At 26.5% G+C, this 14,810-nt stretch overlaps 2 protein-coding genes across 3 annotated transcripts; one reads left to right on the top strand and one right to left on the bottom strand.

The window, feature by feature from the left end:
* The first annotated feature begins 5,433 nt into the window (after positions 1-5,433).
* LOC111310009 (uncharacterized) lies at positions 5,434-5,973 on the top strand. Its single transcript, XM_022909086.2, has one exon. The coding sequence runs from the start codon at positions 5,543-5,545 to the stop codon at positions 5,813-5,815; it is 273 nt and encodes a 90-aa protein (XP_022764821.2). The 5' UTR covers positions 5,434-5,542; the 3' UTR covers positions 5,816-5,973.
* LOC111310006 (serine/threonine-protein kinase GRIK2-like) lies at positions 5,817-10,071 on the bottom strand. Of its 2 annotated transcripts, none has more exons than XM_089748899.1 (11): positions 9,472-10,071; positions 9,166-9,240; positions 9,032-9,076; positions 8,542-8,616; positions 8,104-8,191; positions 7,853-7,977; positions 7,276-7,371; positions 6,967-7,033; positions 6,607-6,725; positions 6,448-6,526; positions 5,817-6,332 (listed from the first exon to the last, which is right to left on the bottom strand). In XM_089748899.1, exons 1-11 carry the CDS (start codon positions 9,754-9,756, stop codon positions 6,238-6,240), a joined length of 1,149 nt encoding a protein of 382 aa, XP_089605025.1. In that variant the 5' UTR covers positions 9,757-10,071; the 3' UTR covers positions 5,817-6,237. The 2 variants fall into 2 exon arrangements, with proteins under 2 accessions (XP_089605025.1, XP_089605026.1); XM_089748900.1 differs by having other exon boundaries at positions 6,607-6,722.
* Between the last annotated feature and the right edge of the window lie 4,739 nt (positions 10,072-14,810).

Below are 14,810 nucleotides of genomic sequence, written 5' to 3'. Positions count from 1 at the left end.
TTATAATAAGACAAGATATATTGGTGTTCAATTTGAGATTATTCAATGTCACGATTGCATGAATTTTAAGCTTTGAATCAATTTTTTAGCTAACATTCATCATTTACAAGTAAACGAAGGTTTCAATTAATTTTAAATTATTAAATTATTAAAAAGAATATTTATGCTCATATCAAGTTGAATGTTTTGATGTATGATAAAATTATTTTTTCAGATTAACAATTTTTAATAGATTCGATAGTTTATACATTTATATTATATAAAATATTAAATTTTATATATTTATATTATATTTTATATAAAAATTATGTGATATAATTAATTTTGATATAAAAATATATAATATATTTTTTAATTTTATTAAATTTATATCTAAATATTATTAAAATTTTAAATTATATTATTTTTATATTTTATTTTTATAATTATAATTATATTATATTATCATATTATATTTTAAATTATTAAATTTATTTTTTATAATAAAATAAAAAATTATTTATGATCGTTTTCGTTTGCCAATAATTTAAATAACGCTTCACGCCCTTTGTGTCGTTATTTTCAACTTAAGTTTACAAAAGCTTCCACATTTTCAACGCGAAGGTGACATTTCCAACACGCAACGTTTTAAAACTCCAAATTTATTTGATTTGACGTGATTTCTAGACAATTGCACCGTTAGATTTTTTAAAAAGTAAAGATATGGAGGCTTTAATTTAAATTAAAATTAATGCTGAAAGTTTTGAACAGTCCGTTCGTTCAACCCACTTAATTCAGTCAAATTTAATTTATTTTAATTTTATTTAAAAAATTAATAATTTAATTCTTTCAAACTTTTTAAATTTAAATTAATTTAAAATGAAAATGATTAAAATTCGAATGATCTAAAAAATTAATTTAAAATAAATTAAAATATATTAATTTGATTCTAAATTTTAATAATTTCAACTTGCAATTATTCAAATTCAATTATCTAAATTTGAATAATTCAAATGTTCAATTGAAAGATTTGGATTCCAAATAATCTAAATTCAAAAAAAAAAAATTTCAAACTCATAATATTTTTTTTTTTTTTTCGATTCAAATCCAATTTCATTTATCTATTTGTCCCCTTTTAGGTAAGGTATATGGTATTTAAATTATTTAATTTGATCATTCAAAATTAAATTTAATAATTTAAAATATAAAATGATAATATGATATAAATATGATATAAAAATAAAATATAAAGATGACATAACTTAAAATTATAATAATAATTATATATATTTAATAAAATAAAAAATTATATATTATATTTTTGTGTCGACATAAATTATAATATATAATTTTCATATAAATACATAAATTTTAATATTTTATATAATACAAATACACAAATTATTATATTTATTCAAAATAATATATAAATCAAACCACAAATAGCAAGAGGATTATACAGTCAAAACAAGTTTTTGACTATGGTGTTAGTATTTCAGTGAAAATAAATATTTATTCATAAATTCTATGATCAATGTATAAAATAATATTTTTTTATTCTGGTAAAAGTATTAAACAGCTAGGGAGGAACGAGGCAAAGCTTGACCCAAGATAATACGGATCAAACTTGAAAGGCTACAATAGATGGGCCATGTAAAGGGTTTGAATCCAAACATTGAAATTAAAAAAAAAAAAGATGAAACATGAAATAATTTTATAAGCTTAAAAGTTTGAGATTTTCCATCATGATTTCATGAATAATGGCTATGGAAATTTCCATTTAGGTCAAATTTAAGCCCAATTCTTCTAATCTAGAAGCAATGATTTTCAACTATCTAGATTAGTTTTCCAAGAGAAAAATGAAAACAATCGTATAACTTGATAAGGTTAAAGGTGGGAATGTCGTTTTGAAACATCCCAAAAGCCTTGAAAACAAGGTTTGTGGTGGCAAAGAAGTCGAAGATAGCTGAAAGAAAAGGACTGATAACATGAGTTTCGTGTTCTAATATAGATACAGGATTGAGACTGTCAAGCAATAAGACATATTCTAAACTATCCATTGTTGATGAAAGTCCTCTAGTGGCCATAATTGGAAAGGGCAAAAGCAAACCTTTAAATTTTCCTTCCTTTTTTTTTTTTTTTTTTTTTTGAGATTTCTATCCTCAAATTGAATTCCTTTTGTTATATCCAGCAAATTGTTAATACTTAATCAGAAATCATCAAGACATGAAAAAGCTCGTTGATGGTATTAATTAGGATTAGAAAATGCAAAATTGAAACGTTAAGTTGTGGTTTACGGAATTTTAAATTTTAAAAAGAAAAGTGATGTGTTTTTGAAAAGAAATATGATTTTTAGGTTTTATTGATTTCAAAAATATAAATTTTTTGTATTTGATTTGAAGGAATATAAAATTATTTAATTAATAGTTTTATTATATTCTTTTGATAATACGTGAATAATATCATTGAAACTAAAAAATTCTTAAATATTTTTATAATTTCAATAAAAATCGTATTTTTGATCTTAAATACATCATTTTTATTGAAATATAAAAAAAATTTATTTTTAACAAAAACTATATTTTTTATCTGTAAAATATTATTTTTGTTAAATTTCGAAAAATATTTTTTTCATATTTTTAATAAAGATATGCAACCATCCTATCCTATGAAGTTTTTTAGGTGAAATTTATATAATTTTTTAAAAAATAAATTTAAAAAATATAAATTGATATATTGATAAATTTTAATATAAAAATCAATAATATGTAAAAAATTATTTAAAATATTATTTATAATTAAAATTTCATCGATACTTATTCAATGATAAAAATTTAATTTTATACACTTAATTTATATAATAAAACCTTTCAATCAATTAATTTTTAATTTTAATTTAATTATTTTTAATTAAAAACTTTACCAATTTCAGTTAAAGAATTTCATCTATATCTTTGTCAAAACTGTGGAAATCCTGAACCCAGTGGAAAAAAGAAAGTTGTTGCCCAAGTGCTCTAGTTTGGAAGGAGCAAGGCCATCTTGTTGTTTTGTTTGCTCAAATACAGCAAATGCTTGACATTCTTGAAAGCTTCTTAATTATTAGTGATTAAGACTATGAAAAGATGAATTTAATAACTCTAATGAAATATTTATTAAGAAATTGAGATCAAAGATATTAATAAAATCATGAAAAAAGTGCATTGATTAAAAGCAAATAGAGGGAGCATACCATGTAGGAATTCCAATGTGACATAATATTTTTTGGAATAAAATTTTTAACGTTCGATAATTCGTTTTAGATTTTAATTAATTTAAAATTACTTCGAATCGAATCTTATAAATAAATAAATTTATTTTAATTTATATTTTTATTTATAAATTTGAAATTAAAATTTTATTTAAAAAGATTAATTTTTTTATTATTTAAACCAACAGGGGTAGATCAATATGACATATATTATAAGCAAATTAAGTCATGTTTTTATAGTGCTTTACATCAATTATTTCATAATAATATAATCACACGGTTGCATGAACGAGGATATTTGATCACTTCTTTTCCTTGCCAACTTTCCAACAAAAAAACGAACACGTCATAGAGCTAGCCACCTCAACCTAACAAATAAGCTTTATCTTCAACAGGGTGTCACATTATTTTCCTTTCCCACGAGGCAACAGCGCTGCAGGGCCCACCTTCTATTGCTTTCCTTGTTGACAGTTTCCTCACTTATCATGCATCTGATCACATCCTTAGCTGTCCGGTCCACGCAGGATCGTCAAACCACGTAATGTTTGTTCCCAGGTAATAAGCTGACAAATGTACAGTTACAATATTAAATTTTCGGTACATATATACCTACCCATCTTCAGCAAGAACCATTTTATTTTAAATTTAATAATTTAAAATATAATAAATTATATAATATAAAAATAATATAATTTAAAACTTTATTAAAAATTATATATAAATTTAATAAAATTAAAATATATATTTTATATTTTTATATCTATATAAATTATATTACATACTATAAAATATGATATAAATATAAAAATTATTAATATTTTATATAACATAAATACATAAATCATCAAATCTATTTCATTCAATATTATTAATGCAATTCGGGTCTAACTGCAAAGTCTTCATATGTTTGTAAATAAATTTAAAACATAAAAATTTTTTGAGATATTTGATTAAATGATTAGTGCATATTCTCATATTCAAAAAATATGATTTAAATTTTATTCTTCTTCGAATAAAAACGAGGGTTAATAATCATTGGATCTGTTCATAAATGTTAAATTTTTAATTCAAATCAACAAGTGATTGATTTAATCAATCAATGTTATTTTCTGCGACGAAAAAATCTTAAGTTCGAATTTTATTGGTGATCATTTATTAGAATCATCTCGAATGCATGATTTACAGTTACTTATCTTAGATTATCAGGTAAGCACATTTTACTTTGACTTGAGAGACTAAATAATGTATCTATCATTGAATTTTTTTTTATAAAAAAAAATTAATTCAAGTAATAATAATTTAAATTCTAAAAATTTCAAGTGCCAAAAAATTAAAAACAAAAATGAGAAAAATTATTTGTGTATTTATCATGTTTTATAGTTTATAGATAACAATTTCATTTCCTTTTTCTCCTTCTTCTAGCCTATCATGTGAAGATTCAAATTTAAAAACTAATCTTCTTAACTAACGTTCATAAGTGGCTAACAACCTTTTAATAGTGATTAGCAGATTTTGATAATATATATAACTGACCAATTGATAAGTTTTCTAGATTTTTCTTTCTATATATTAATGAAGAGTTCGAAATATTTAATCCTTCAACAGTAAGTAAATTAAATGCAAGAAATATTCCAAGTATAAGAACATTATAAAGAGTTGAATTTGGGATTTGACCAACTTGTATAATGGTCAGCCTTGATGTCACCGCCTCCTATTTTCTTTGTAAACTTAGCTAATGAGATTTGAGATTCATACAAAGCAAATTTAATCACGTGAAAATGGTAACTACGTGCCAATAATTTTTTTTACAAGTAAATTTAATAATTTTAAATACAATATAATAATATGATATAAAAATAAAAAAATAAAAAAAATATTATTTAAAAATTTTAATTAAAATAATATATAAATTTAATAAAAATTAAAATATATATTTTATATTTAAATAATAACATAGTAATTTTATATCTTACGTATATTTAACATAAAAAACTGCGGCCATTTTTATAAATAAATGAGTTAAATTTCTCAATACACGGCAGACATTTTCAATATCTTAGTCTATTTAGGCTTCTTCCTTAATCCAATTACGTGTAGTCAACGAATAACTTCCAGGCTTTGGCTACAAGTCAAACATGCCGGTTTCGATATGCCAGGTCTTCCAATCTAGGCATCTCCTCCCTATATAAACTAGCTTCCCCAACCATTGCTTCTTCATATTTGTCCTGGAATTTCATTTTCTTTCCAACTTTACAAAAAATCTTGTTATACTTTGTAACGCTCTCGTCAGATTCCTGTTAATTTGTTAAAGAAATCATGGAAGTAGAGATGTCCCTGGCAGATTCTTTAATGAAGGTGTTGATGTTCCTGATTGTTCAAGCACTGGTTTATCTCATCCTTTCTAAGTCATCTGATATTTTCTCCAAGAACAAGATGAGATCATTAAGCCTCAAACCTGCTCGTTCTATAAGCATTCGCAGAATACTGGCTTCCATCTCTGATTTGCCCCAAGGTGCTGAGCCATCTCCATCATCAAAGGGTTCAAAATCACCAGTTCAAAAATATCCTGAAGAATATGAAAGAAACTAAATTTCTCATGCTGTAGTACTTAGAACAAACGTGTTAGCTGTTTGTTGTTTTTGTAAAAATTATTGTTTGAATATTGTACTAGAATGAAAGAAATCTGCAATTCACTGTTTTGATTATAAAGGATTAATGCATCAAATACATTGGTTTTCTACTGCAAATGAATTTTGTAATCATATACACATCAAATACCTTTTCCATGTATTAGGGCTAATTAATAACATAACATGATGCTATATGTACATTTATAAGAACTATCAAATTTTTTCTTGAGGCCTTTAGGTTGCAAGATCTCAGATACCAAGCTTGCAGCTGCAGGAGATTCTTTTTTACAAAGAAGGTCGCACCTTAGGAATAAGGAGAGGAGCTCAGACTTATGCCATCCCTTAAGATAATTGCATGAATCAATCGACTTAAGCTTCGGGTTAACTGCAGGAGCCCTTTGGAAGGATTATGGCACCATCTTTAATCACCCATGGATGCTCAGCAACAATGTCCAAGGTTATTCGAAGCGTAGGGTCTGCGTATCAGAAACAAAGGAGAACCTTTTTTAATTCATAAAACTCTACTAACGAAATCTAAAATGTCCTATTTTTTGGACCTTAATAAGAAAAACATAGAGCAATACACATGACCTTTACATAAAAGGCATTGGAGCAGTTCTTTGAGCCCTCTATCTAGTTCATCTGGGAGTAATAAAGGACAGTTTACAATCTGCAGCCATGACCATGTTAAAGGAAAGGTTGAAATCATAAGAACAGCAAGATAAATAAGCAGGAATATAAGATGTTTACCTTGTTATAAGTCTCAGGTACACTATCAGCAAGAAAAGGATAGCAGCCTACCACCATGTAATACAGGGTTACACCTGCAGCCCATATATCTGCTGCTTTTCCATGATAAACTGTATCTGCTATAAATTGCCAAACATTTCTTATTTCATACCAAATTTTCAACAGTGTCATAAAGATGCTGTCATTGAATCTCGTATGGCAATATATGTTTTTGTCTTTTTACCAGGCACTTCTTTCACTAAGAAGTCCAATCCTTGAAGTTTATCCTCAAAAAAATTTTAGACTGTTCATGGTAAAGTTTCTTAAAAGTAATACTTGTAATGAATTTGAAAACCATATGAATCAAACTAATGTACATACTCAAGCAGCACTCAGGTGGAGTAAAAGCTGGAGTTCCAGGGCATCTCCACAGCTCATCATTGTCATCCTACAAATATCAGCTTGTTTAGATCAATAATGCTGCAAACAGAAATATTTCACAGCAGTAATGCCACTTTTCCCAGCATATTCCAGTTGAACAAAGTTGTTGGTGTGCAAAAATGCCTTTTCTGTTCATAATATAGCTTTCAATTCTGAATTAATCAATTCCACTTGAGAAGGGCCGTACTCTTTGTAGTTTAAAGGGGAGTGCTTAATATGTTTCCATCTCAAAATGAGCATCTAACTTACCTCAAAAGCCTGACTCACACTGAAATCACCAATTTTCACACTTCCCCCTTTTGTGAGCAGAAGATTTTCGGGCTTTATATCACCATGCACGATATTCTGTCACAGTGAGCAATGGAAGTATAGTTTAGTTGAAGTCATAAAGGTGTGATAGAAGACATTTAAAGTTAAAGAGAACATAATTAATACATTATCTTTGTTTATAACATAACTTTTGACTGAACTTGAACATATATTAGTACCCGAAACTTATAATGACAAGAACCTAAGACAGATAACCAGGGTGTCATATATGGTGAGAGTGTATCTCTGAGACTCAGACTATCACACACCAAGTGTGTAAAGCTCTAATGACTCTGAAAGGGCTTAGAACATGAGATCATGATGAGTCCATGACACAGACCATTATCTATGGCATAATATCCAATTTATAGTTTCACTAGGTATAATAAGATAAAATTAAATACTGGAACAAATTCTTGACACATGCAAATCACAAACTAGCAACTAAAACGGATTTTTTTTAATAATGGAAGATGTGTTAAAACTATACTGCTTGGTTGATCTAGAAAATACTTACATGACTATGCAAATAAATGAGACCTGCAATTATATCTTTGAAGTATCTCCTTGCAGCTGTCTCATCAATGTGTCCTTGGATTTCAGAAAGGTTTCTTATATCATTACCTTCCACATACTCAAGAACTGCAAAATTACAAACGTGCATATACATATCAAGAATTCCAACTATGCTGCACTATGCAGGATTTTTGGTTCTAGCATTAAACTTATTTGATAAAATCTAGAATGTAAAGCTATGTTGATATATACCCATATAGAGGTAATCAGATCTTTGGTCATCTATTACTTCAACAAGGTTGACTATGTTTGGATGATCCAACATCTTCATTATTGAAACCTAGAAAAGAATTTTGTTTCGTAAGTAGCAAGTTCAAAACGAAGCCATCAAATGGAAATTGCAGAAGAAAACAGTTCATTCCAGGATAATGACAATTTTTGGCTATTCAGGTTCTGGTGAGGAATCATGATTCAAATTCAAAATAGTTCAGTTAGCCAAGATTTACTTCAATCTGATATAGATACTTAGCCCAACGATAAAATCAGAGCTGTGACACTATCCTCCTGCTTTTCCTATTTTTTCTGTGGTAGAAAAGTTCATGCGCACTCATTCTGTAACCAAGTAAGTTTCACTTTTGATAGCATCGAATTGTGTTCCAATCTTGTTTTTGCATGTAAAAAGCATCTTACCTCTCTGAGAACATTGGTCATTGCTGTTTCTGACTGTGTCATCCGCATCTTGCACAATCTAGACTTGCATATTTTCTGCAACAACAATTAACAACAAAGTGAAATCAACATTGAATGGAACTTGCAAGAGAATCACATAAGAAAAAAGGCAGTCTATTTTTAACGTCAACATGTCCAAGTTATCGAAAAACAAATCAAATTTACCACATCAAGCGTTGAAAGGCTGGTAAATAAAACACAAACTCTTTTCTGTCACCTAAAGTGACTGATCCCTAAACCATATTGCAGAGCCATGGCTGTGGAATGTGGCTGCATCAGCAAGACCAGAAGTAATTTGATGCAACCTTAATGTTAACAATAGATTATAATCTAATTAATTGCGTAGCATTACTCATACAACTTGTGTCAGATATCTATAAGGAAAAATATTTCATTTAGTTCAATACTGCAGATCTTGGTATCTTATGGAGTAGATAAAAATGGCAGCTACCTTAATAGCATAGGGGGTTCCATCATTTTTGTTTCGATATAATGCCTGCACCAAGTTAATTAGCAAAGTGATTATCAGTTTATCGCTGCCGATGTAAAAAGCATCTAACCATGTCAAAAAGCATTAATCCATACCACTTTTCCATAACTTCCCCGATTAATCTTTTGCTCTTTTACAAAGTCATTGATCATCTTCTTTCCATTCACATGCTACATTTCAAAATACAGAAGATGGTGAGAACTCAAATCTAATTCTGCTACAATTGGCTAAACTACAAAGTTCTAAAAGGTAAAAGAGTGTCCAAAAATGAAGTAACAATTAAAAATTAGGCGTCTGATCTTTTATGTAACTATGAATAAAAATAACGTAAACCTGCATCACTGCTAACTTATCAGAACTATTTACAATGGAAAAGAAACAAGATCTTTCAAAAGAATTACCTTGGAAATTTTGATGGAAGTAGTTTCCTTTACTGGAATCTTCTTACAAGGTTGTTTCGTCCTTGGCATGCATGGAATTGGTTTCTTTTTGTCTGAACCAGCAAACAAACTTCTAGACAACACCTGTTCATTGGAAATATCATCTGCAGTATGTTCCACACCATTGTCCAAATCTTCTAGAGAGAAACCACTGGATGTACTGGGACGAGAGATCTGCAACATTGGCTTCTTCGGATTCTGGCAAACCATAAGTGAGTTGCAGTTGTCCATGTTCATATTATTCATTGTACTTGACTGGGTAATAACCAGTTAGATCCAGGTAGCAGAAACTCCTCTACTGATCAGCTTAGAAATGGAAATCAATTCAGTGAGTTTCAACTCATGTATCAGAGAAACAATGACGTCACATGTTCCAACTCTTAATGACATGAGAAACAGCAATCTAAAGAAATGACTGAAAGCAACCACAGCCTTCAATATGCTTCATTGAAATGGAAAAAAATTGGAGGGATGGAATGACGGTGAGGACTTGAAAGTTGAAAATCTGAAGTGATGAACTATGGAGCTTTATATGGTACTTTTCTCTGAGTAAACAAAGTTGAAACTAAATCAGAAGTTGATAGCAATATATACTAACAAAATCAGTTAGACATTGTCAAGCTTCCATAATTAGAAACAGCAAATTTAGGGACTAAAAGGCTCATAAAAATAAAGCTTAAATTTGGATAAATTTCCTTCATGGTCTCTAACATCTAATTTTGATTCAACTTTAACCCTTATTCTTTGAATTGTTCTATTTGAGCCCTAACTTTTAAAATAATTTCTTTATGCAAATAATTTTGTTAACAATAACCTATGGTTCACGGTAATGGCACATTTAGAGGTGTAAAATGGGTCGAATAATCCATGATGTGATACGATTCAGCATGGTATGAGTTAAGTTTGGCATGATCTATTATTCAACACATATTTGTATGCTATGCTAGGGTTAAAACATTTAAGTATATTGATGGTAGTGCTATTCGATAAGAGCCGACATAAATATGTGACACGTGGATTAATACGATATGATATACAAGTTTTTTTTTTTTATCTTGTGATGAAATTATATTTGCTTTTAACAATTTTTGATAATTTATATAAATAAATTTATATTAAATAAATGTCCTTATGAAATATTTAAATTATTGGTAGTTAAATTTATAATCATTTCATTTTAAATGCAAAATATATAATATGTCACATTTTATATATAAAAATATTTATGAAAACTACATTATTGGTAAAAATTCGGCAAAAAATAATCTACTAAGGTAAAAAAAAATGGCCACTTGATCTAGTTGCAGTAAAAATAGTTTAGGTATCTTTGATAAAAGTTTTAATTATTCTTATATATTTGTAAATTTAAATAATATGAAGAGGATTGAAATTTATAAGATAACAAGTTGATTTTTATATTCAAAGTTCAATGAATTTCCTTATATACAAAAATTTGTTTTAAACTCAAGTAATAATAAAAAAAATTTAAAAATTATTAATATGATCCAATTCAACACAAAAAATAATATTGTCCTAGACACTACATAACTTATAAGGACCACAAACCATGTACTATATGAGCCAAGCTTTTAAAATTTGTGCCGACATGATATATTAAATATTACTGTTAAATTAGTAGGGTCCATTAAAACTTTAATAATTATACGGATTTGTCGCAAGGACCCCTCTAGTCATGCTACGTGGAAATTTCCTTTCGGATGACACATAAATATCTTTTTCATTTGTGTGATAAAAGGGTCAAAATGCAAATGTTAAAAGATTAACGATCAAATGTAACAATTTAGAAATTAAGGGCCGAAGTAAAATAAGAGTAAAAGATTAAGGACCGTGTGAAAAATTTACCCCTTAAGTTTTTCTAACAGTAAATCTCCGAGCCATATTTTCAACATAGTGCTTGAGTTTTGACTGGTAGTTAAACATCTAAACTTATTTCAGTCATAACTAATAATTTCTTGTGAGAAAAAATTACTGCAATATATACCAATTTAAGCTCTATTTGAATTGGTGATGAAATTCGTTATGATTAGGGGTATAAATGATACATTAGTACTCGTAAGTTATTCGGATTTGATTCGAAAAAAATTTGAATTCGATTCGATTATTATCGAGTCAAACTCGAGCTCGAGTAGCTCGACTTATCGATCGAGTCGAATTCGAGTATTCTTATATCTAACTCAAGTAGTTCGCGAGCTTAATCGAACTTTTATATTTAAATATATTTTTATTATTTTAATTAATAAAATATTCCGAGTCTGAGTTTGAGTTCAAATTCGAGCATGAATAATCGAATTCTTATCGAATATACGAATCGAGCTTATTTTTACATATTAATCGAGTTTAATCGAGCGAGCTCGAATTCGATCACGAATCGAATTCGAGCTTGAAAAATAAAATTCGATCGAGCTCAAACCGAGTATCGAGTCCCGAATTGTGAGTCGAACTCGAGCTCGAGCTTCTCACTATTCGATTTTCACTATTCGATTCGACTCTACTCGTTTAAACCTCTAGTTACGACGAGATTTAAAATAATAATAATTATTATTATAATTATGATTAAAAATTTTAATAAAAATTTTATATTAATTTAATCTCATTAAAATTAATATTTAAATTTAATTATATCGTATTAAAAAATCAATAAAATTCAAACGAGGACATGGTATTTGCAAATCTGGAACTGATTACTTTTAGTATAATCGTTTCTTTGAAGAAATCTTTTTCCCGTTTCTTTATTGTTTCCTATGGGTTTAATAATAGATGACTGTCAGTTTCATCTTCATAAAGAAACAGAAGTCTAGAGCCCGTAAAACACGAGTTTAGATGTAATAATTAAAATTATTATTTATTATATAAAGATATGATTTGAAAATTTTTTTTAAATATTTAATAAATTTAATATTTAAATTTCCATAACATGTAAGAAGATATGATTTGCTTGCATAAGACAGAAATAATTCCTTTAAGTTCCTTTGAGAAAAAAATTGTATTTCATTGTTATTTCATGTTAACATATGTTCGTTACATTTAAATCAGATACGTAATTATATTATTTAAAAAGTTAATTATTTATTATATATTACACGAAATAATTAAATGATAAATATTTATTTTAATAAATTCATATATATGATGTGTAAAAAAGATTTATTTTTTTAATAATTTAATTATGTAATATGATTTAAATGAAACGGATTTTCATTAATATTGATAAAGATGATATTAGCATTTAATGTATCGTTTTCTCTTGAATTGAATTTAATAATTATAGTAAATTAATTGAATTTGAAGATAATGCTATCTACACTTATCTTATACATTCATTTCACACGTATGAGACCTTTTAATTATGATTAATTAGTTATTATCTCTTTTCTCACAATGGGCAAGAATAGTGATGCAAATGAGTCGGGTCGAGATAGATTTTTGTTCGCTTTGAATTTAATTTGATTATATATATATATATAATATGAATTCGATTCGATCTAATAATTATTTTAATTTTTTATATTCAAACTCAAGCTGATCAGATATTATATAAAATCGTACTCAATCTAATTTGATCCAAAATTAATAAAATATTTTTTTAAAATATAAAATTTTTAAAATAATAATATAAAATTAAAAAATATATAAAAATATATTAAATTAAATAAATAATTAAAAAAATAATTTTTATATATATAGAGTCGAGTATGGTTGAGTTTGCTTAAAATCCGACCCTAAATTTTTTTTTATATTACTTGACCTAACTCAACCTGATACTTGATTTAAAAAAAAAAAAAACTTATCCTAAAAGGTTAGGTCAGGTCGAAACCCACCAGATTCGAGTTAGATTACCTTCTTTAGGCAATAAACAATTGTATTTATCACTGTACATCTAATAATTTATATCATCGTATCATATTTTATGTTAGATATGACATGAATAATTTTGATACGAATACAATATGAATACATGAATGATACAAATAATTTAAATATGAATACGACACGTTTATTATATATGTTATACACGACACGACATGATTAATATATTTAAAATTAATGTATACTCAATTAACATGATACGACACAATACGATTAACACTATTATATACGAATAGCACGATTAGACATAATTAATTATCTAAATATATGATATGACATAACACGATTAATACGATTATATACAAATAATACGATTAAACACGATTAATCCATTTATTTAAACAAAAATATCAATTAAATTAATATTTAAATAAAAAATTATTTAAAAATTAAATATTTATAATATATTTAAACACCAAAATGATATGATAAATATAATTATTAATTTATTTTTTAAATAAATTAAAATAATTTTTAAATTTTTTATATTATAAACAGTACCGTATGTTCAACATATTACTATTATTTGACACAGATAATATCATGTTTTAACTATATCGACATGATTGAGATACAAAACATAATTACACTAAATTTTTACATAATTTTTTTATATTATTTTTATATTATGTAATCGTATTATCTTTAAAATTGTTAGATCTACACCGCTGTCATCCCATAAATACAGAGATAATTGTTTTTTTTAAATGTAAAAAAGCCATGTGGCCTACATCTATCATAGAAAACACATAGCTAACTTTGTTTGATTATTACTTTGCGCACGCTAAAAGTATCATTAATTCCAAACACTCCACAGTAGGCTGTGAGATTTTAGAGCCATTTGTTTAAATTCTAAACCCTATTAACAGCTAACTGAGCTTTGGGCCAATGGCATTCAAATCTGTTTGGTAGACGAAGGTCCACAAAAGGCTTGCATTCAAATTGCATTGCCCATTGGTCCTAATCCAATATATATCTTTATTTATATATATTTTAAAAATATATTATCATAATTTTTTAATATTAATTTAATATTTTTCATAATTAATTTTATATCAAATATTTTTTAAAAATTTTATTACACAACAAATTAAATATAGCATTAGTTTATCTCATTTCTGTTCATTCTTATTAAAAATTTACTAAAAGACTTAGTTTTTCTTAGTTTTTCAATTCAATATTTTTAATATATTTTATTAATTTTTTAATCTAAAATCAAGACAAATTGTGGACTTAAGAGAGAATTTATATTAAATTTATGAATCCATCATCAAAAAAGTTATGGACAATAAATTTTAAATATAAATATTACAATAAAATATTTAAAATTTACTAATTCAACCAATTCTTACTAGAATTTATTATCTTTTATTTATTTAAATAAAAAATATTGAATAAAAAAATAATTATTT

The sequence above is a fragment of the Durio zibethinus genome, chromosome 19, assembly GCF_047325235.1.
Source record: "Durio zibethinus cultivar Kanyao isolate XHJ-2024 chromosome 19, ASM4732523v1, whole genome shotgun sequence".
Classification (NCBI taxonomy): Eukaryota; Viridiplantae; Streptophyta; class Magnoliopsida; order Malvales; family Malvaceae; genus Durio; species Durio zibethinus.
This window is presented reverse-complemented; position numbering and strand designations above follow the sequence as displayed.